General features: G+C 37.7%; 2 protein-coding genes across 2 annotated transcripts in view; one reads left to right on the top strand and one right to left on the bottom strand.

Annotated features, from left to right (window-relative positions):
- The window catches only part of TNFRSF17 (TNF receptor superfamily member 17), a 16,815-nt gene extending 16,670 nt beyond the window's left edge, over positions 1-145 (bottom strand). Inside the window, exon 1 of the mRNA XM_017813477.1 lies at positions 107-145. The gene's annotated coding sequence lies outside the window, so the exon portion shown is untranslated. The remainder of the gene's footprint in view (positions 1-106) is intronic.
- GSPT1 (G1 to S phase transition 1) overlaps positions 1-21,832 on the top strand; it is a 22,526-nt gene extending 694 nt beyond the window's left edge. The window contains exons 2-15 of the mRNA XM_017813470.1: positions 10,011-10,058; positions 10,452-10,493; positions 11,220-11,447; positions 12,475-12,508; positions 13,921-13,998; positions 14,723-14,903; positions 15,274-15,428; positions 16,389-16,529; positions 17,275-17,368; positions 17,709-17,789; positions 18,169-18,342; positions 18,769-18,858; positions 19,178-19,346; positions 20,059-21,832. Of these exons, the coding sequence (XP_017668959.1) occupies positions 10,011-10,058; positions 10,452-10,493; positions 11,220-11,447; positions 12,475-12,508; positions 13,921-13,998; positions 14,723-14,903; positions 15,274-15,428; positions 16,389-16,529; positions 17,275-17,368; positions 17,709-17,789; positions 18,169-18,342; positions 18,769-18,858; positions 19,178-19,346; positions 20,059-20,111 (1,568 nt within the window). The 3' untranslated portion in view covers positions 20,112-21,832. The remainder of the gene's footprint in view (positions 1-10,010; positions 10,059-10,451; positions 10,494-11,219; positions 11,448-12,474; positions 12,509-13,920; positions 13,999-14,722; positions 14,904-15,273; positions 15,429-16,388; positions 16,530-17,274; positions 17,369-17,708; positions 17,790-18,168; positions 18,343-18,768; positions 18,859-19,177; positions 19,347-20,058) is intronic.

Raw genomic sequence — 21,832 nt, 5'->3', positions numbered from 1 at the left:
GGGGGCTCTGCGGGGCCGGGCCGGGCGCGGGGGTCGTGCCCAGGAATGGGGGTGCTGATTGGGGTGCTCTGGCTGCGTGCGGGTCCCCGGTGCGTTTCTCTGGTACCTTTGCTCACAAAGGGTCACCCATGATGAGGGGGAACCTTCCCAAAGCACGACAGGAGTTGTCGAAGGTTTTGGTGGTCATAAATTTGGTGTTGCTGGGGAGAACAGCACTGCCTCGGCCACCAGTGGCTCGGATGTGTCTTAAATGTCTTCTTGAGGATTATATCAAGTAGTTATTTTTTTCCAACGTAATGCTGATAAAGGATTAGCAGGGAAGGGAGTTATGTCCAGCTGGCTTCAGTGAATGGAATAACTTGAAATTTACCCTGCTTTTAATTTCAAAGGATCTTTGTGTACGCAACCAATGTTTATACTAGATTTACTTTGCATATGGGAAATGAAAGGAGAGCTACTTTTTTATTTCCAGCTCCAAACTGAAGGTCCTTCCAAATATCAGACATGCTGGTTAACTTTGTGGTAGCATTTTAATGTCACTCCTGCAGCTAAGGAGTTTAAAGCCTTCCTATTTTTTTCTCTAATTTTTTTCAATTATTCCTGTTGGTATAATATGAAGCAGGCTAGTGTTCTAGATATTTATCTAGTAATTTAATTTCACTAAAGAGACTACTTGTTACATTGTATTTGTGCTATTTCCTGTTGGCTGTGGCTTATTATTTATTGTGTTCTACTTTGATACATTAATTAGTCTTGCTCTCCCTAGTATCTGAAGTTATCAGGTGTTAACAACTAAAAACTATAGCTTTCACATATGAAGGTTTAAAATCTTTGTCGCAGAATATTATAACCTGTTTCTGATGGTAGAGCAAATGTTAGATTATGTGTTCGCTGGTGCTGCTCAGCACTCCTGATTTTTATCACAAGTTGTAGCTCATGTGCTATGCAGGCAAAATATAAGTGCATTAAAATATACTTCCAAGAAGCCACGGGCAGACCCTTGGATTCCATTTAGAATAAATATACATGTTTAAGTTCACAGGTGTAAGGGCAGACTGGGTACCTTGAGGTTGTGATGGACACATGATGCACCCTTGACTAATCTTCAAAATCCATCCCAGTGTTTTCCAGATATTGCAACCTGAATCCAAGTTTTTTTTTTTACGATGTAATCAGTAGTGTGATTGAAAACTTTCTTGGTGTTTTGAATGTTTTTAGTATAACTTTGTGGGTTTTTGTCTCCTGGCTACTTTTGTAAGGTCTCTTCTGAGGCTTCCTATAGTTAGGGGGTTTTTGTAGGATTTAAACTGCATTTCCTCACCTGCTCATTAGATTTATTTCATCACACTGTCCTTTGTTCCACTCATGCTACTTCTGAGGCCTGTGATGAGCTTTGTCTTTCCAGAAGCTAGAGATGACTTTACTGAAAGCTGCCTGGCCATCTGGAGTGATCAGGAAGGCTTTTCTTTGCATCTTAGTTGCTGAGTACATTTCCTACATAGTGCCATGATCTACCTGGTTTGAATTCACCTTGATGCTGTACCTTCTTTAAGGTGTAGGATTTTGAGTTTCTCTAAAAGTAACTTTGATATTCCTAAATTTAGGCAGACAAAAATGTGCAGTTATAAAAAACTAACTTTCTTTCTTAACTGGAAGACTGTACTTGTTGTGTACTTTTTCGTGTCTGATGCACTTGGGTACAGAAAGTAATTGACAGTCTTCTCCTTGCAGATGTTTGTATAAGGTGACAACTACTTTCCTGGCTGGAAGAACGAGGTGGAGCTTGCTCTGGAAATAAGTCAGAACAACATGTGATTAGACAATGATGCTGAATAGGTTACTTTTCAGCAACCCAGTTTGCTTTTTTCCCCATAGGTGTTCTGTGACACTCACTCTTCAGTACATGGTTTGTACTGGGAAAAATCTAAATTAATCTTGATTGTTAGGAAAAAATCTAAAAAACTGGGTGTCAGTTTAACTTCAGTGGCTTAAAGTTAAACTCTAATAATGCTTTTCTTCTTGGAACTTTCTCTTGGTGAGGTTTCATTCAAGTCATAATTCCTCAGTAACTCAAAGGCCATTGTGGGTCAGGATAAATGTGTGGTAGCGCCATGGCATATAAAAAAATTCCACAGCACTGATTCCATTGTGTGGCTGTGGTGTGTAATGGTGTTTTTTCCTTTTATGCACACTAACTTCATGTTTCTAGTAATTTGAATAAAATTCCTGTCCCTTATGTTTAGAGCACAGAAATAACATCCTTGGAAGCCATTTAGGGAACAAGATGTTAACTTTCTAAAATTGGGAAACTCCTGAGACCTGCATTCTGAGTACTTTACCTTAAAACTTCTGGTTTATGCATGCTTTCTTTTGATTGGAAATTGTATATTAGGGAGAAGAGCTGGCTTTACCATCAATATAATTTTTGCTTGCAGATAGTTTGGGAATTAGTATGGAATTAAATTACCATTTGATTATATATAAAAGGATGTTATTTACATTTTTGAACCTAAGCAGCATATTAAAGCCAATATGTTCCAAATGTTGTAGCTGTGAGGACTTGCTTTTATCAATTGTGTCCAAGTCAAACTCATTTGTGTCAAATCTCTCTCTGTTGGATTCTGTGGAAATGTGAAATGGAGACTCCTCTGTTTTCTGTCTGCACGAGGTGTGGCTGTGACACAGTCACTGGACATGGGACTGGAAGGATGTCGTGGACAGGGGAACTTTCTGTAGGTAGCAGCTGCTGGACCAGCAACTCAATTAAGGCCAGGTGTGGTTGTGTTAAGGCTTCTAAACATTCTTAGTCACAACTGGCCCTTGCAACTTCACTCTTCTTTAGCATCTCTGACTTATTTTTGTGCTGTGTTTTACTAATTTTGTAGTTGTATGTCAGATGTAATTATATTTGGGTGGCTTTTTTATTCATGTCTGTATCAAGGCATGGTTCGGAGGGTACAGTGAACACCAACCCCTTGATTAATAAGACTTCTGTAATCTAACTTTTTTTTTTGATCTTGGGTATGCAAGAAGCAAAACATTTCTGAAAATGCAGTGTAAATCTGCATTCTTGTGGTTCAATTTTTGTCACGGTTCTTGAATATTCACAGAATTCTTGGTAAAATTGATCACAGTTTCCTTGTATGGTCTTTACTATATTTTAGGTTAGTTTTTCTTGTTAGAATTATTTTTTAAGTATTCACTCAAAGTGTTAATTTTGCTTGGAGCAGGAGACTAAACTAGATAACTTCCTGGGATGCCTTCCAATCTGAATTCTTCAATGATTTGAAGTATGCAGTGGTTGTAGTAAGAAAAAAAGCTGTCATTAGTACAAAAGTAACAAGAACAAGAAGCGTGTGACTCATAACAGCCGGTGTAAGGAAAGCCAGCATTTATCCTTTTAGTGGTATTAGTGCTACTGCTTCATTTAGTAGCTCTCTTGACCTCTTCAAGTCACTTCCTGAACATCTTTATTAATGACTACAGTTTAAACAAGTTGCACCTACAGTCCTGAGCCAAGCAAACATCTGGCTAAAGATCCAGTGCCCTTCAGTTTGCTTCACTCCCTAAATATCCTCACTCACCTGCAGTAGCCACTTTTAGTTACATCCAGCAGCTGGACACCTTGAGCCTTCAAATGCTGTAAATAAATGGATATAGCATTTATCTTTCTGGTTTTCCCTGCCCTCATTTTTTCTGACCTTGTAGCTAGCTGGGACATCCATATATTCCCCACGTGTTGCCAGTCAGACACTGGGGGAGGAGTTTCAGTATTTTCTGCTTCAGTTCTGGTGCCTGTAGTTTCCAGAGTAGGATGATGAGTTACCTGTATCCCTGAGTTCCCCAAAGCTGGTCTTCTTGTTTTACACTGTTCTCTGTAGACTGTGTTTTCAGAATCTTCAACAATTCAGTCCTTGAGAGATTCCACTTTGTGCATGAACTTGCTGAGAAAGTCTTGTCTGAAACTGCTATTTGAGAAGCTGTTGTGTTAAAGGGGGACAGGGTTTGCTCATGTCAGCCTTTGAACAGCCATGTGCTGATTTCCTCACCAGTGGGGTGTTGGTAGTGCTGCTGTTAATACTTCAGAGCTGGGAGCTTGCACTGCTTACATGGCAGCAAATCAGTGTTGTATTGTGAATGCCAGTATATGGGAGAAATTGTTCTTATCTCAAAGTCTTGATTGCAGTTGTCACTTGACTGTCTAGTGCAGTTCTTCTGTATCAGCCTGTCCTGACAGATGAGCTGCACAGCCACTTCTAGAACAGAGAAAGGCTGGATGTCTTGGCACTGACTTGCCAGGTGATCAGATACAATACACCTGTGTGATGCAGTCAGGGTGCCAATGTATTGCACAGATGTCCTTTGTCCACATCTGAAGTGTCCCCAGGAAGGCAGCCAGGATTGTGTTGCTCCTGTTAGAATAATTCATTGCACTTGTGGCCTTGCATGACTCCAATAAAAGACAGGCCACTGGGAACAGGCTGTGGACGGGAGGCTGCTGACCACGTGTTTGGCACCCTGGCTCCAGCTACTCAGTTAATGTGCTTGAAAGCATGATGTTATCTCTTAAAACTTGATTGCTCTATCAAAATGAACACAAAAATAAATTGGGATAGTTCTTAGATTCTATTTATAGTCTGGTTTTACAATTCCATTTTAGGAATTTGGGGGGTTTTGTCCTGTTTTGTGATGAGAGACACGCAAGCAAGAAAAGCAGCTGATTGTATGAACTAAGGTAGAAAGATGGGGGGGTTGATTTTGTGGGTTTTTTAATTATTATTATGGAGGAATAAAGCAATCATAATTTAATCCATGAAATTTATGACTGTGTTTTGAAGAGGTCTGTAGGAAAATGACAGTGTCTGGAATTCGTTACAAAAGGTAGTTTAGGACAGGTGATGCCATACTAAAATTATGAGTTATACTAAAAATATTGGGTTATGAGAGATCTTTGTTAGAGAGTGGAGTTCTGAACTGTTCAAATACTGTGTTTGATTTCTTGATTATCTGTCTCAAAAATGAAGTTATCAACTGAGCACAAATACTTGGCCTTTAAGCAAAAGGAGTTTTCATTATATTCTCTGAAAATCCCCATAAGCTTTCTTAGACTTAGTTGTTAAGGAGCATGTTGGGTTTAGATAAGATAAAATTAAGGTGTGTCCTCGCTGGGGAAGGAAAAAGGTGGGTCCTAACATAATCCTATGAATATGAAGCAAGTGCTAATTTTTTTGGTGAATTTTACAGTCATGTTAAACTCTTAAAGCTGCTCTTACATTGGTGTATTTTAAAAACTGGGCATACATCTCTGTGCCCACTGGTGAAGCGGGGGCATCAGGACAGAGATGAGAAGAAAATAATTTGGTATTTAACTTTTAAACAACTGCCTTACAGTAAACTCTTGAAAACCTTTTCTTTCTGTATATTTTGAAGTAATGAATATAAAATACTTTGCTCAGCTGTAGCACTTATTTGTGCTTAAAGTAATTTTCTGTGCATTTTTGTTAACTAAGAATCTCTTGGGGTTGTTTTATTCTGCTTCTCATGCTGCGTATGTTTGACGCAGACTTTAATTTTTTTACTCTGCTGTAATTCCATTTATGCTTTCATTTAACAAAAAAAAAAGGGGGGGGGTGCAAGCATCTGTTATGTAATTCATGAAAACTGTTGAGACTGTGTGACTGTTGTGTAAATATGTGCTGAACTCAGGTATCCAAATCACACATACAAAAAGGTGATGGGAATCCTAAGGTGGGTGTCATGTGTTTCTTCACCCTTCCAGGAATTCCTGTGAAGGAATTTGATGCCTGTATTAGAGGGGCCATAACAAATTCACTGTACAGACCTTTTGTAGATGAGATGCTTCTTTCAAACTGAATTTGCCTTTTTTCTTTTTCCCCTTTTTGTTTTAATCTCCAAGCTCCGTGGCACCAACAGTTTCATTAAGCCCCCAGTCCACCCCAGTTGTGAGGTTCCAGTCCTGGCCAGGTTCTTATCACTGCAGCAGCAGAGCAGGCTGGGAGCTGGCAGTGCCCTGCACTGCAACAAATTCATGCCTCACTTCTGTGAAGGCATTTGCATTGTGGCTCAGGTACCTGCTGCTGAGGAGTTACCAGGTAACCACTCAGCGGTGCTGCCTTGTGTGCAGACCTGGAGCAGCTTTTCCTCTGCATCTGGTAAACACTGCACTTTGGGGAAAGGTGGAAGTTGTCATTACTGCTTAGCACCTGAGTTTGACTTTAATACTGCATTTTGATTGCAGTTCTTCTAATATTGATTCTTAGTTTACCAGCTGTATATATCCGATATATGAAAAACTTATTACATTCTAATATAAATGTAATTAAAAAGCAATTTTCTACTGTTTGTGTACAAGCATTCTAATCTGTTAATGCTGCAAAGTTCCTGGATTTTACTCTTATCTTAAAACAATACTTTCAGAGGTTGGGTGATAATTTCTAATTTGTTCTACCTGTGCAGCTTTGGTTATTGTACAGCAGAAATGCATGTAAGTACAAAACTTGGTGTGATATGCAGCAAACTCAGCAGCTGAAGTAGAAGGCTGTGTGAAGTAGGCAGAGTGGGTTCTTGCAGTATATCTTTAGGACATGATCTCTGTTTTAAAGAAATCAATCACCATGTTTTAAAATTGAGCAAATTTGGACTCTTCATTGGAAGTGTGCACACTCCTCCAGTGAATTTTATACTTAAAAATATACTTAAAATACAAAACAATTACCTTATTCAGACAAGACTGAATTATATAGTGTCATTGGTGGTACCAGTAGGTAAATGCAGCATGTGTATCCATTTTTGCCTTTGTCATTGACAACAAAGATATTCCAAAAAATGTCCTGAGGCTCTGATGTTCAGCAGGACTAAAGATAAACCACTCACTCCGTGTAATACTGTGAATAAGGTTGCAATGGCAGTTCTTGACTTAGGGCTTGAGGAGAGATGGGGTGTGGAGGATACTGTGTAAAATCTAATGTGCCTATAATGTGTAATCCAGTAACTTGAGGCATCACTTCAGACATTTGCTGACTTTAAGATTTCCTACAAAGTATATTTTGAATCCCTCTCAGATGACAAGATTCCTATCTGAATGATTTTCACAGGTGAGAATCTAAACTGTTCAAGCTGAACTTGAAGTGTGTTACAGATTTTTTTTCTAGTTTGTGGTTAATTTGCTGGGTGTGATGTTTTTAAGATAATAGTAAAAACTATGTTAAGCATAAATGATGTAGTTACTGCCTTGCAGAAAACACAAAATGGAAAACTTTGCATATCTACTTCAGTGTTTTGGAGGGATCAGGGTAAGTTAGAGGGACTACTTAGAACCTTTCTCAGTTTCCTTCACCTTTAAAGGTATTTTCTTACAATACAAGGGTATTTTCTTCTCTTTATCTCATGGCAAAACAAGCAAGGTTATTTCAGTTCACCGAATTTGTCCAAACATTTTGCCACAGGCACAGTGTGGAGTTTGGACTTCTTCTCATGTCCTGTTTCAGTATTGAGCCCTGGCTAGTAAACCTATCTCACCTGGATTCAGAATTGTCATCCCCTTTTTATGTGATCCAAAGATTCCCAAGGTGTTTCAGAGCTGAAACTTAAAGGTGAAGTGGTTTTCCTTGAATTATTGAGTTTGCCTTTGTGTTCTCTCTGTCATGGCCTCACAGTTCCACCCAGTGGTAGGTGGTCTCAGGGTGCTGATCCACCCAAAGCTGGTGGATTCTTTGCTTGTTCAGTTCTGGGCAGAACAGCCCCTTTGTGGAGCTTCAGTAGCCACACGTGCACTGAAGCTGTCACTGAGAAGAGGTGACACAACAAATGCAGCAGCCCAGTGGTCCAAGAAACAGTAGGACTGCATCCTTCTTTCAGGGGATTGTCTGAAGGCACACTTCAGATGTGTGATTATTTATTTTTTGCTTGGTTTCTTAACAATAAACTTTTTTAGAGAGTGGTTTGTATTTCTTTCTGCTTTGAAAAAACAGTGTAGGTCTGATATGGTTCAGTGTCCTCTTTCAAAGCACGTCTGCCACTTGTGTTTGATAAACGAGCGTGGTTATAACTGAGTATCTCTCTGGTTGTGTGGCACTAATACTCTTTAGCATCCATGCACAGGCTGTCTTATTGACTCTCTTGTGGGCTAGACTTGTACAAAATTTAACAGAGGGACCTTTTTTTCTACCTCTTCTCTTGTTAGTTGTGAAGAAACTTTTTTCCCTGTCTGCACACCTGCTGTATTACAGACCAGAAAGTAAAAACTGAGTTTATTATGAATGCTGTTGATTGACAGTATGTTTCTAAGAAATTAACTAAGTCTTCAACTGCTTGTAGGGCTTCTGATTCAAAATAAGTGCATAAATACTGTCATTTGATATGTTTTTCATTATGGACAAACTTCTGGAGCGAAATCAAAAGCTTGTTGAAGTGATCTTGTAATACAAATATTTGTGCATCCCAACCACAGTATGTGTGAAACATCCAACAATCTTCTGATGAGGTACAAAATGGAGGCTTTAGGTTTATACCTGAGTTTTGTGCCACCTGCTTACCACACTCACAAATGGGCTGAGTTGAGTCTTTTCCAGCTCCCAAATGGGAGTAATAGATCATGTCTTACAGGGGATCTCAAGGTATTCTATTCTTATGCTCTTACTTACTATATTAAACAATTCTCTTGAGATTTTGTTCCTATGTTATTGGGCATGTAGCTCATATTTGATCCAGCACAGGAGTGCAGGGAACAGTTCCCTCCTGAGCTCCTCTGTGCCCCTCCACAGTTTGCTGCTGGCCACTGGATGTTGTGCTGTGACCCACATTCCCCCTGCCTGCTTTGTCCTCTGGCCCTCTGCCAGCTCTCCCAGCGCTGCTCCAGTTTAGAGGAGCCTGCAGCAAATACGCAAACAGTGCGAAAGCAAAGAGGCTTAGAATGAAGTCCTTCTCTGTGTGGTTTTGTTCTTTTGAGGGGATTTGTTTCGTCTTCAGGGCCCATCATGCATATAGAGCAAGTGATGCTCTAAGATCTCTGTTTATAATTGAATTGAAGGAGAGCTGGAGTACAGCTGAACAGAGGGTATGAATTTGGTATGTGGCTGAAAAAAGATAATGAATTTGTTTCAAAGAATTATGAAGTTGAATTTATATCAAGAGAAATCTAAATAGGTTATGGTTTCAGGGATGATTATAGAAGGCCTCTTGATCATGTGGAATGATGTCCTAAAACATGAAGTGGTGTAATTGCTAATAGGAATGTATCACTCCTGGTAGGTTTAATAATTACTTATACCTCAGCATATAGTTTAGTGCATGAGTGCATTTTAGCATGGTTGAGTGATTTATCTGAAAAACCATACTTGTGGCTTTGATAAGCACGTGACTGGTGAGATTGCCCACCAAGTAATGTGACCATATTATGGTGTTTAAGAGGACTGGTGAACTTAGAAAGCATCTGAATGAGTTTATCATTTCTTGACCCCAATAACTCCAGAGGATCATAAGAATTTATTCCTCAGAGCTTGGTTCAGTTTTCTCCTCCGTGTTTCTATGGAAGTGAGGCAGTAGCAGTGTAGATGTGCCTGTGAGCTGGAGCTGGCAGAGCCTTTCCAAACACTTTTGACACCACAGGCATATTGTTTCTTTGGATACAATGAAACTGTTTTGACATTTTTAAACTCCAGTTAGACAGTAAAACTTGAAATAGCCAGCATGCCCAAAAAGGTGGGCAGGTAAAATATTATGTGTAGAAAAATTGCTTGCTTTAAGTATATCTTTCTGTGTAGGGCAATAAATGGCCTGGTTTTAGAGCTGGTGTATTACTTTCACAAGTTGTAGGCAGTGTTCTTCAGCAGTATTTCTACTCTGAGGCTGTTTAGTAGTGCTTGGCAGGAGAGAGGTGTTTGTTCTTTCAATACACTTCATGTAATAAAGTTGGGAGATGGTCTTCCATGCCAAAGTTTGAAAATTAGTTTCATCACTGTATTTTAAAAGTTAAACTTTTTTCTCTCCAGGTGCACCTGTAGAGACTTCTCCAGAGGAGCAGACAGCCCCTTGTGAAGGTAGTTGTTTTTGTGTTCTGATGGACCTCCATCAAACATTTTTAAAAACTTATTACAAAGAATCTCCTCTTTAAAATCTCTATGAACCTTTTCCAATCTTCATTATCTTTATCCTCACACTACTGTTGTAAGGCAATGTGGATATCTGCAGTTATTTACAGTTTTACAGGCAGTTGAATAAGGTGCGTACAGTGGTTTACAGAAGATCATAAAACTTGCATGAAGCAGAATTTTTGAAATTGAATCTGTATATTGAATAATTTTGGCAAATGCCAAAACATCCAAACTATCCTCTTTTTAATTTAGTCATTCCATCTTTCCCTCTTCTTGATACTATCATGGTAAATGTGTGTCTTTAATGATGCCTTTTTTTCCCTTTTTTTTCCCCTCCAGGTCCAAATGCTGCTGTTAACATGGAAATTTCAGAATCTGTTGGTAAGATGAGAATTGTTCCTTTTCACTGTGGTAATACTATAGTGTACTATATAGTCCTTTTGCTGAATCTCTGCAAACAAATAGAAGAGCCTTTACATTTTTGGTCCTTACTATTTTGTGTTGTGTCTTTATACTTGGATGAGGAAAGAGATAATCAAGCACTTGTATGTGCTGACAGGTGCAATCAGATTACTTGGACACTCTAAAAGTATTAGTGCTGTATTGAAAAAATAATTTCATATCACAAAATAGACCCATTCATATGTGTGGAATGGTGATTAACAAAAAATTTCAAAGTGATCAATATGAGTGATCAGAACGTGGAAATTGTATCTTTGTCATTGTTTTGATATGGCTTATGAGCAAACTTAAACCACAGTCCCTGTCCTTGGCTTTCTAAACACATGATAGTGTGAGTCTGTGGGTTCAGACCAGTGTGATGGGCTGAGTGGAGCTTCAGATTTGATTTTTCTTTGTAAAATTATTGCTTGGTTAACTCAGAAGTTTCTTAATCCCTGTGAATCATAGATGTCTTATGTCAGCACACAGGCTGGTTTGAAAGCTTCTGGTACTAATAATTTCAGAACAAGCAGCAGTTGCCCCCTTTTGTTCAGGAAGATGTTAACAGATGGGCAGTTGAAACCTTTCAGTTGCATCTCTGGGGTAGGGGCTTTTAATTTCTTTATCAATTTGAATATATCTGGCTGGTTGATTTTTTTTTTTCAGTGGAAAATGGAGAGACAGAAATGTCCCCAGAAGAGTCGTGGGACCACAAAGAAGAAACAAGTGAAGCAGAGCTTGGCAGTGGCCCCACAGGGGACGCGGGGCCTTCGGAAGAAAGCGCTCAGGAAATGATGGAAGAGGAGGAGGAAATACCAAAACCCAAATCTGTTGTAGCACCTCCAGGTGCTCCTAAAAAAGAGCACGTAAATGTAGTATTCATTGGACACGTAGGTGAGTTGGAAGTGAGTGTGAAGTAATTGGATCTTTGTGTTGTGTGTTATCCAGAACTCAGAGGATTAGAAATGAATGCTGTTCTTCGTAGGGATGTGTGGGTTCATCGTGTCTTGAGGGCAATGGGAGCATTCATTCTAATGAAGCTGCTCTGGAAAAATGAAAAAAAGTAAAGAAGGTCTTTCAGGGATAGAGTGCCAAGAGCAGAGTGTGTTCTCTGGGACACAGCAGTGCCTGTGTCCATGATTTCTCAAGTACCTGCTCCTATTGAGTGCTGAAGTGATTATGTGCTTATGATCTAAAAAACAAAACCAGAAAGCAGTGCTTGTTTTCTACTTAAATTAAAAGGGTAAGGGTTCTTACTGTTAGATTCAAACACTATTATTCTAAATACTAAAAATTGCAGAGTTACAAACAATAGATTAATGTAATTCATAGTAAAAGGAGCATTTATAGCAAAATATCCTCATTTAATAGTTTCAACAAGCTTCAGAAAAACTTAGGTGTTGTCAAAAGTACAAAAGAACTATTAAATCCACAATAAATTCTGTCTCTTTATTTGTACAGTCTCTTATCACCTTAGAAGCACTGTAGCTGAGTCCTTGGGCAAATTCAGAAGGGAGTCACCTGAAGTAAAGGGGCAGTGGGCAGAGGTACATCCCAGTGTTGAAGAGCAGCCCACCCAAGTTGGAGATGAGGGATAAAGGAAGCAGGGAAAGGGATTTTGCATGAGCTTCCCACACTCTTAACCCCTGCTTTAGCTGGAGCACTCCTTGTTCAGGGGTTTTTGTTATGGATAATGCTCAATTTGCATGTATGAAAACAGAATTTTCAAAATTCAGTGTAATTGAATTGTCAACAAATTATTATGGGAACAAGGAAAGGTGCAGGATGCCTCAAAAAACTTAAATTATGATTTAAAAAATAAATCATTTGGAATTAAATCAGATTACTTTGTTCATAATGGTTTTCTTTTTCTAGGATTTTCTTTTAAATTGTGCATGACTTTATTTTTTTTTTTTTTTAGACGCTGGCAAGTCAACTATTGGAGGACAAATAATGTAAGGAAACTTAAATTTTTAGATTTCCTGTTCTTTCTTGTGAATTAAAAAACATCAATTAAAATTAATGATATTTTCTTTGTGGCTTTAATCAGCATAGATGAATACTTGTATAATGTTACTATCCCAGTCAATTTAGTTACTTATTGTCTTTGGAATTTCTTAATTCCAGCAGATCACTTTTATTGCTATAGGATTTTCACTTAATGAAAACAGCTATGCAAAATCATACATTATTAATTTTTAAAACATGAATCACTTCACTATTTTTCTTATGCTATTTTAAAATGCTATTTGAAACTGCTTTATACCTTTTGTTAAATTTTGTCCTTTTTGAGAAGACTAAAAAAAAATGTAATATCTTTACTCCCCAGTGCAAATATTGTCAGACATAATTTGATTTCAAAATATGCCAGTATCTGCAATGTGAGATAAAAGTAAATACATGCAGCTAGATTTTACAATTTTTAAACATGGAAATCAGTACATGAAGAAATAAATGCTATTTGCTGACACTCAGTGTTTCTGTGATTTTACAATAATATTCTCAGCAAAACTGGGAGGTCTTTGTCTTGGCATTTTCATCTTGTTTTGTTTCGACGAAATTGGAATGTTGGAATTGTCATGCTGCATTTAACCTTGTAGTTCATACTAGAGCAAATAGGCATTTTATTATCTGATGTGTCTGAGTATTCTCCTTGTACAAGGAAATGCCTGTTCTTAACACTCCTACTGAAGTGTTGTGTTCCTAAAGCTTTCTGTGGTCTTTCAGTTTTGCACAATATCCCTTTGATGTAAGGGGGAAAAATTGTGTGCTTGTATCAACTTTGTCATTAACCCATTATTTACTGTTATGTTTAATTGTCCTTATAAATTAAGAAGATTACTGTTATTAAAAGACTGGGTAGAAATAGCTGAGAAAAAAAATTAATGTTTTAATATAATAAAACTACAGTACTTGCTTCTTTTTATCACTGAAAGCTCTCTCTTGAAAAACCAGTTTCCTTTTCTATGTAAAAAGAATGAAACCAAAGTGACTTTCCTTTACAGTTCAGAAATGGGATGGGGATGTGAAAAAATCCTTCTTTAACAATTTTTACTTAAGTGTTTCTGAGACTAATTCAATATATCAAAATTAACAGATGTAATTCCTTTTGAAAACTTGCCTCTGTGGAACATTTTACAGTTAGGCTTAAAAGACATTCCTCATACTTCTGCTAAAGTGGTGCTGGTGTACTTTTACATATCAGATAATGGCATGGCTTTTTGTGCAAAAAAAATACCACTGCTGATAGCATCAGGCTATTCCATTTTTTTTTTAAATAATCTGTAAGGACTGTATAAGGATTTAACTACTTGGAAATATGTTTCTGCTTAATGTAAAATTGCATTTCCCCCCCCTCTCTTCCTAGGTATTTGACGGGAATGGTTGACAAAAGAACACTTGAAAAATATGAAAGAGAAGCTAAAGAAAAAAACAGAGAAACATGGTATGAACTTGCTGAAGATAACAGCACACTTTGCTCTTTTTCACTGCAATGAAATGGGGAACTGATTTGAGCTCTGTCCCTGTAGGGCTGCCTTCCTTCGGGCTCTTGACATGGGTGGATTTTTTGTTGGCCTCTGGTTTGGGTTTTGTTGTCGTGTTTTGGTTGATTGGGTTTTGGGGGGCAGTGTCTGCATATACAGCACATTTAGCCGTCAGATTTCTCCTTCAAACAACTCCTGGAATATTGATTTCCCTTTTGAAAGCTTTCTATTTTTGGCTTTGGAGTTCAAAGGGCTCTGGAAAAGGAGAAGCTAAAGACTTCCTTAGGGATAGAGCAGTGATGGAGCACTCAAGGGATGGGCATTGACCTGAACTAACACTATTATGTGTGACAGAGGGGAATAGAAAGGGTGTCTCATGTTCTTTTTACCAAGCAGCCATCATCCCCCTATTGGGAGCTGGCCATTCTGACTGAAATCTAACTTGTCAGTGGCCAGTGGGATAAAATGATTAGGAGGGAACAGTTCATATGATCAAAGTATCAAAGATAGAGGGAATAAAACAGTCAGTGAAAGTCACTGTTGGTCTTGGAAATGCTTAAGTTTGGTAATGCTGACATGGTTAGAATAACTGAGCAGAAAAAAAGACATTTTATGATAACAAATCATATATAAATTAATAAAAATGAATACAAAAACAGAGCGTTTGGGTTGGGATTTTTTTAGGTACCTTTCGTGGGCCTTAGACACAAACCAAGAAGAACGAGACAAAGGTAAAACAGTAGAAGTGGGTCGTGCCTATTTTGAAACGGAGAAGAAACACTTCACTATTTTAGATGCTCCTGGACATAAGAGCTTTGTTCCAAATATGATTGGTGGAGCTTCTCAAGCTGATCTTGCTGTGCTGGTAAGGACAAATCAGAATACTTTTATTTTGGGTATACTGTGGAATTCAACTTTTTATTTTTATTTGTTTTTGTTTGCTTGTTTATTCTTTTGGTTAGTTACAGCAGAATCTTTAAATGTTAAGTTTACCAAGTTGAGTGGGTTTTGGAGTAACTTAATAGATTCTTAAAATTGTCCACAGGTGTCATGTGATTTCTTTATGTCAGTGCAAAAATTAATGGGTAACATTAAGGATATACCAGTGCATTTTGAAAGCTTTCACTAGTTTTGACTTACTCAAAGTTATCTTTGAATAAGGCAGTATTATCCATTGTTGATTGTCCTGTTGAGAGAATTGTAGAACTTTTATTAAAATACATGTTTTTAATTAGGTTATTTCTGCAAGAAAAGGAGAGTTTGAAACTGGATTTGAGAAAGGTGGACAAACAAGAGAACATGCCATGTTAGCAAAAACAGCAGGTGTAAAACATTTAATAGTTCTTATTAATAAAATGGATGATCCAACTGTAAACTGGAGTAATGAAAGGTGAGTTTAATATTAAAAAAATTATTCTTCATTGAAAGACACTGAAAAGAATTCCTAGGTAATTTTTTATCCCATTTTTGCTGAAAGAATGGTAAACTGGTGGACTAAAGACAGAGGTTATAAAAATGGCAGAAAACCAGCAGCATAGTGCCTAGGATGGTGCCTCTCAAACTAAGCTTGAACTTCTGCATTACTTTAAAACATTCATTTTCGTCTGCTTGGATCCTTGCAGACCTATCTAACAAATCCATGCATTCTACCATAGTTTAATTGTTGACTTGGAAACTTTATACTGAATTTAAAAAGAGGAAGTGACTCGGTTTTCAGTAGTGGAGTTTGGCAGAGTTGTCAGAATTTGCTGTGTGTGCTGCCAAGACTTGTGAAGGTTTTTGAGGAAAGCCATGGGGGCCTGTGCAACCTTAGAGCATGAGCCTGCTTTACTGAGAGACTCAGGCATGGCCACTTGTGCTCTCTTAGCCCTGCCCCAACCTTCTGACATTGAATTCAGCCAAAACCACGAGGAAGAAGTATACCAGAAATAAACAGCACAAAACCTTCAGAACTGATGGAGGAGACTGAGGCAGCACTACAGGGAAAGGCTGCAGCACCACCTCAGCAGCTGCTTGGTCTGTCCTGCTGTGTTGGCCTGGATATGCTGCTCAAAGCAGTTCCACCGTGTGGTGCTGCTTATCCAGCCCCATCATTGAAGTAGGTGGAGAAAACTGATGGTGCTTTATGGAGCAGAGGAGTGAGGGGGAATAGACAATACCAAGTTGTGCTGGAAGGCTGGAGAGAAGATGCAAATAGGCCACTAAGCTTTATTAGGTTTGCTTGCTGCTCACGTAGTAACTTAACTGATGAAAATGATATGTCCAGGGGGTTTGTTGTTTTTTTAAAGTACAGTATTATTTTATGCTGGAATAAGTGAAACTTATCTTGATCTGCTTGTCATTTTAATAGATATGAGGAATGTAAAGAGAAACTGGTGCCATTTTTGAAGAAAGTTGGCTTCAATCCCAAAAAGGATATTCATTTCATGCCCTGCTCAGGACTGACTGGAGCAAACCTTAAAGAACAGTCAGAATTCTGTCCTTGGTATATGTATGTATCTTAAATTGAGCCACCTGAATATTTGCTGTATTTCAATCAAAGTAAATGCTACAGTGAAGTGGGAGGTAGTATAGAGTGATGTGTTGTAGTTGTGTTCTAAAGTGCTTGAGGAAATAAATCAGGGCAACAGGAACACAGCCATACAATGTGCCAACAAAAAGCATTTGCTGCCTGCAGAGGATTATCAGTAAAACATTAGCAGTGTTTCTGTGGCTATGTGAGTTTAGTGCCATACAAGCACTTGGAATTGCCAGTGATGCTGCAGTTGACATGTTGCTGGAATGAGTAATTGTGTGATGTGAAAAGTTTGCTTGGAGCTGTGTTATAATTAGTGCCAAGCCATGTCTCTCAGTGGATATCATGTTTTTCAGTATTGTTCACTGTACTTAAAAAAGTATTAATGGAAATCACATTTGGACCTAGCTTTGTAGTTCCAAAATATAGTACACATCTATTGTGATTCTCAAAGGAATAGTTAATTTGTGTAAAATATGCTTGTAATGTAACGTAAAAACATGCACTTCCTGGGTAATATATTATTATATATGTTAGCTGGGGTAAAGTGGACACTACTGATGGGATGTTAAAATAGATTTAACTGTCTTAGAAGTCACTGTTCTTAGTGATGAGAGAGTGAAAACCATTCCTTGTGTTGGACTGCATTTATCCATTCTGAGTAATGTTTTAAATGGAAGGGTGCTCACAAAATTGAAACAAATGCCTTCTGCTCTTTTAGTGGATTACCATTTATTCCATACCTGGATAATTTGCCAAACTTCAACCGTTCAGTTGATGGACCAATCAGGCTGCCAATTGTGGATAAATACAAGGTACAAATTAAAATAATAGGATGGAAAGTATAAATGGGCTGTTATCAGAGAGCAGTAAATGGACTATTTACTGTACTTTTAGAGGGTATCTTTTTTTCTTTGCTAATGTTACATTTCCAACTGTAAAATAGAGGTGGGAAGGGGAAGTAAATAATTTTGGTATTATATGAAACTCTTAAAATCTGTAATCTTTCATGAGAACAGTTTCCAAAATGTTAAGTATACCAGTGCTAGATAACTTTACAAGGCTAAGTAATCAAACTTAGAGTTAAATCATAAATAGAGCAGACTCTTTAGGAAAATATTTCCAATTTTTATGTAATGATTTCTTTTTGTGAAGGATATGGGCACTGTGGTCCTCGGGAAGCTGGAGTCGGGCTCTATTTGCAAAGGACAACAGCTTGTGATGATGCCAAACAAGGTATGGGAAGGTTTAGATATTTACTACCCTAAAAAAAGAGCTTGATTCTTAAAGCTACTCATTACTCAGAAAATGTTGTGTTGCTCTGTTGGATATCACTAAGCTCTCAGGTTTTACATGGATGAAGTTTCTGGGGGCAGGGTGTGTGTATGGTCCCTCCCTAAGCGTTCAGAACTTGGGTTGTCTTGCCTTCGAAACTCAGTTGCTGGACTACAAGTCATCAGACTTGAAATCATATTTTAAATGTTCTGAAGCTTGCCAAATTGAATATAGTGAATTTAAACTGTAGTGGAACTTAGCGAAATTCTGTTATATTAAAATGATTTTGTACCAGACTAAAATATTCACAGTACAAAACTACATTTTTACTTTCTTTAAGCACAATGTGGAAGTTCTTGGAATCCTTTCTGATGATGTAGAAACCGATTCAGTAGCCCCAGGTGAAAACCTAAAAATCAGACTGAAGGGAATTGAAGAGGAAGAGATCCTTCCAGGATTTATTCTCTGTGATCTCAACAACCTTTGTCATTCTGGACGCACGTTTGATGCCCAGGTACAATAACCAGCACTTAATTGCTGTATAAGGGGTAAAAAACATGACGATATTTTTTGTGTTTCACCAATTCTAAACTTTAGAAGTTTGAAGTTTCAGTTCAGGTTTCTTATTCACTACCATATCCCTAAATGAGCAATAACATATATACTTAACACCGGCATCACATCATTTATTTTGAAATTAAGTTTTCGGTGAAGTTTTGGATGCTTATAATGGTGAAAGCAAGATCTCATCAGGCCAGTTCTTCAATTTTTTACTTTCATAATATAAACAAGTTAGTAACTTAAAAATTTTGGTTCTTTGACAAAACTTTGTGTGTATATTTTTCAACTATACCTTCTAATATAGTTCTGCATTTGATTATTCTCTGTTCTTTTATAATTGAAATTAGGAAAAACGCACTTATTTTGAATTGTTTTGCAGATAGTGATAATTGAGCACAAATCCATTATCTGCCCAGGTTATAATGCTGTGCTGCACATCCACACCTGTATTGAAGAAGTTGAGATAACAGTAAGTGTCATTTGAAGTTGTGATGTGACTGTAGACAGTCCAGTCGTTGGGATGAGTTGTTCTGTCAGGACATACATCTGTAGAGCAACTAATGCAACAAAGCTCAGTTTTGAGTGGAATTCTTGGTCAGCCTCCTAACACAAACAGAAATGGCTGTAACTGTCAGCATAAGCTTTCTGAAGAGTGTGGCAAGTCATGACTGACTCTTTTGCGGTAAATCTTGGAAGATTTTTTGCATATATATTTGTAAGTAAGTGTTTGTAAAGAAAAATAACCCTTATTTTAGCAATCACAGCTATGAATTTTTCTTCTTGTGCAGGCCTTAATCTGCTTGGTAGACAAAAAAACAGGAGAAAAAAGTAAGACGCGGCCCCGTTTTGTGAAACAAGATCAAGTTTGCATTGCCCGTTTAAGGACAGCAGGAACGATCTGCCTTGAGACATTCAAAGATTTCCCTCAGATGGGTCGCTTTACCTTAAGGGATGAGGGTAAGGCTCTTTCCTCTACAGCTCCTGACTGCTGCAAAAATACAGCTGCTTGAAATAGGGCATCATGCATGGCAATGAGGTATTAAAATGCTGGTATCTAGTGGAAATCACTCCCTGGGTAACAATGGAAAAGTAAATCTAAGCAAATTGTTGTCATTGTGCAGAGTTCTTGCTGGTAACAGGAAGCTTTCTTTTAGATGAATAATGTACAGAAATGTGCACTGTGAAACAAAAGATTGGATTTGAAAGATTACCAGCAATGCTTTCTTAATGTGTCCTGCAATGTCCACCTACAATATGAATACCATAGTTTCACTGTTGAAAGTTAGAAAATATCAGAGGGGTTGTGTGTTGGTCTTTAACTCATGCACACCCTGATAAAACTCACATATTTGTGGGATGCATTTAAAATAAATTATCTTTACAGAGCTGGTAGTGATTCTGCCTTGCCTTCTCCTTAGATGAGTGCAGAGCAGGCTTTCCACAATCCACATCACGTTCTCGACTGTGACAATAGCAGGTTTACTATCTTGAAGATTTTCTCGAGCTTTTAAAATACACAGATGCTTTCATGCTACAATAAAATAATTTCTTCTCTATGATTTCTAGTACTCTTAAGAGCCTGTATTTTAGGGAAAGCTTTCACATTCTTGGAGACTTCTACATCCTTTTCACAGTAAATGTAACTCTGCTGTTTGTCTCCTTGATTTAGGTAAGACCATTGCAATTGGAAAAGTTCTGAAACTGGTTCCAGAGAAGGACTAAGCATTTTTCTCAATGACCCCGCACAAAACTGTGAGGAAAATCGACTCAGCAAAAGCCTACTTCACACCGCCTTCTTATTTTCTGCCCATTGATAAACTTCTCCCCATATTTTGCAAAGACAAATTTCACAGCAAAGGTCCACATTATGTCAGCTTTCTCATATTGAGAGCTCTGCTATGCCACTGTTGAATTTTCCCAAAAAAAGAAATTTTTTTTTTTCTCCCAAATTCTGCTTCCTTGGAAAGATTCGGCAATAGCTTTGTAAGTGATGTGGACATAATTGCCTATAATTATGAAAATCTAAAGGATTTTTAATGTTTAATTTCCCCCAGCATATATATTAAGACCTCTTTTTTCCAGGCAGATCATTCAGAGTGTGCGAGTGTGTGTGCACATGTTACAAAGATGACTACCATGTTAATAAACTATTCAATTTGAAATCTTTTTCGGTATTCGAATTGCTTTTGAATAATGTTTTTTATCCGGATGTAACGCAGTTGCATTTAGCTTTTTAACTCTCCAGTAACCCAGATATTTGGTTACTTGGACTTTTCTAAACTCCTCAGCCTCCCCACACACACAGTTTTAAATGAGGCAATTGGGCACTCAACCAAGTTTGTATTAAAACAATTAGGTTTGCCCCTTCCCTTTGTTGAATGCATTCTGAAAATTAAAAAAAACATTCATGCAAATGTGGCACCTTCATTAGCTTTACATTTGTTAATAACTTCAGCAAATTTAGGTTGACTTAACATCATTACTAGACACAGTAAGTCAATTTTGAAGGCTAGAAGTACGTATTGTGTCTTTATAAAATTCAGCATTGTTAAATTCTTAACTGCAGAAAATGCTAACAACCAGTAAATCAGTGAAAGTTGCAAAAATAAGAGAATCTGTGGCAATAGTGCCTATTAGTATTTATAAGAGCTGCATTTTGTGGGAGAACTGGGCCAATTAAAAAGTGCCAGTTATATAAATTACTCAGTTCACCCTGTCTTTAATTTAGAGGGCTGGATAATCCTTGCTGTTTTAAAGATCAGTCTGAACTGAGAGGGAGACAGACTATTTAAATCCCTAAGAATTTGCACATACCGAAATGTGGGAGGGTCAGAATCAAGCACAGTCTGTAAATTTTTGCATATCAAAAGCAGTGTAAGCTGATGAGGACCAGTGAAGTTTTTCTTGAAGAATTAAAGCAAAACTGGTTCAAAGTAAAGCTTACTCAGTACAACTTGAAGGAGCTGCATAATAAAACCCTATTTAGCTGCACTTTGGAAGTGGACTGTCTGCAATTGCTGTCCTGATTCTAACAATTAGGATGAAGGCTAAGGGATTTTTTTCATTTCCCAGAGTATTAGTAGTAATTCTTAAAAGGTATCTTCAGAGCTTCTTCAGACTGTCTTAAACTAAACATTTTCAGTTGTACAATTGTGGTGAGCCCATCTTCTCCCCCAAAAGTTTACAGTCTAGTGACTGTGTCTGAATTCACAGATAACTCAAAATTGAAACAGATTTACCTTTTTTGGTCTTTTTCTTTTTTTTTTTTTTTGGTCTTTTTTTTTTTGGTTTTGTTTGTTTCTTTGTAACTGTGGAACTCCCATTCATTTCACTTACAGCTACATTGTATGGACAGAAGAAGTTATTGTCCTTCCGTTTCATATGACTACACTTGTAGCTACCGTAATGCATGGAATTTAAATAAATTTTATTATGTCTGCAAA

Source organism: Lepidothrix coronata, unplaced genomic scaffold (assembly GCF_001604755.1).
Source record: "Lepidothrix coronata isolate B3197 unplaced genomic scaffold, Lepidothrix_coronata-1.0 Scaffold41, whole genome shotgun sequence".
NCBI classification, from domain to species: domain Eukaryota; kingdom Metazoa; phylum Chordata; class Aves; order Passeriformes; family Pipridae; genus Lepidothrix; species Lepidothrix coronata.
Note: the sequence above shows the minus strand (reverse complement) of the source record. Positions and strands in the feature narration are given on the sequence as shown.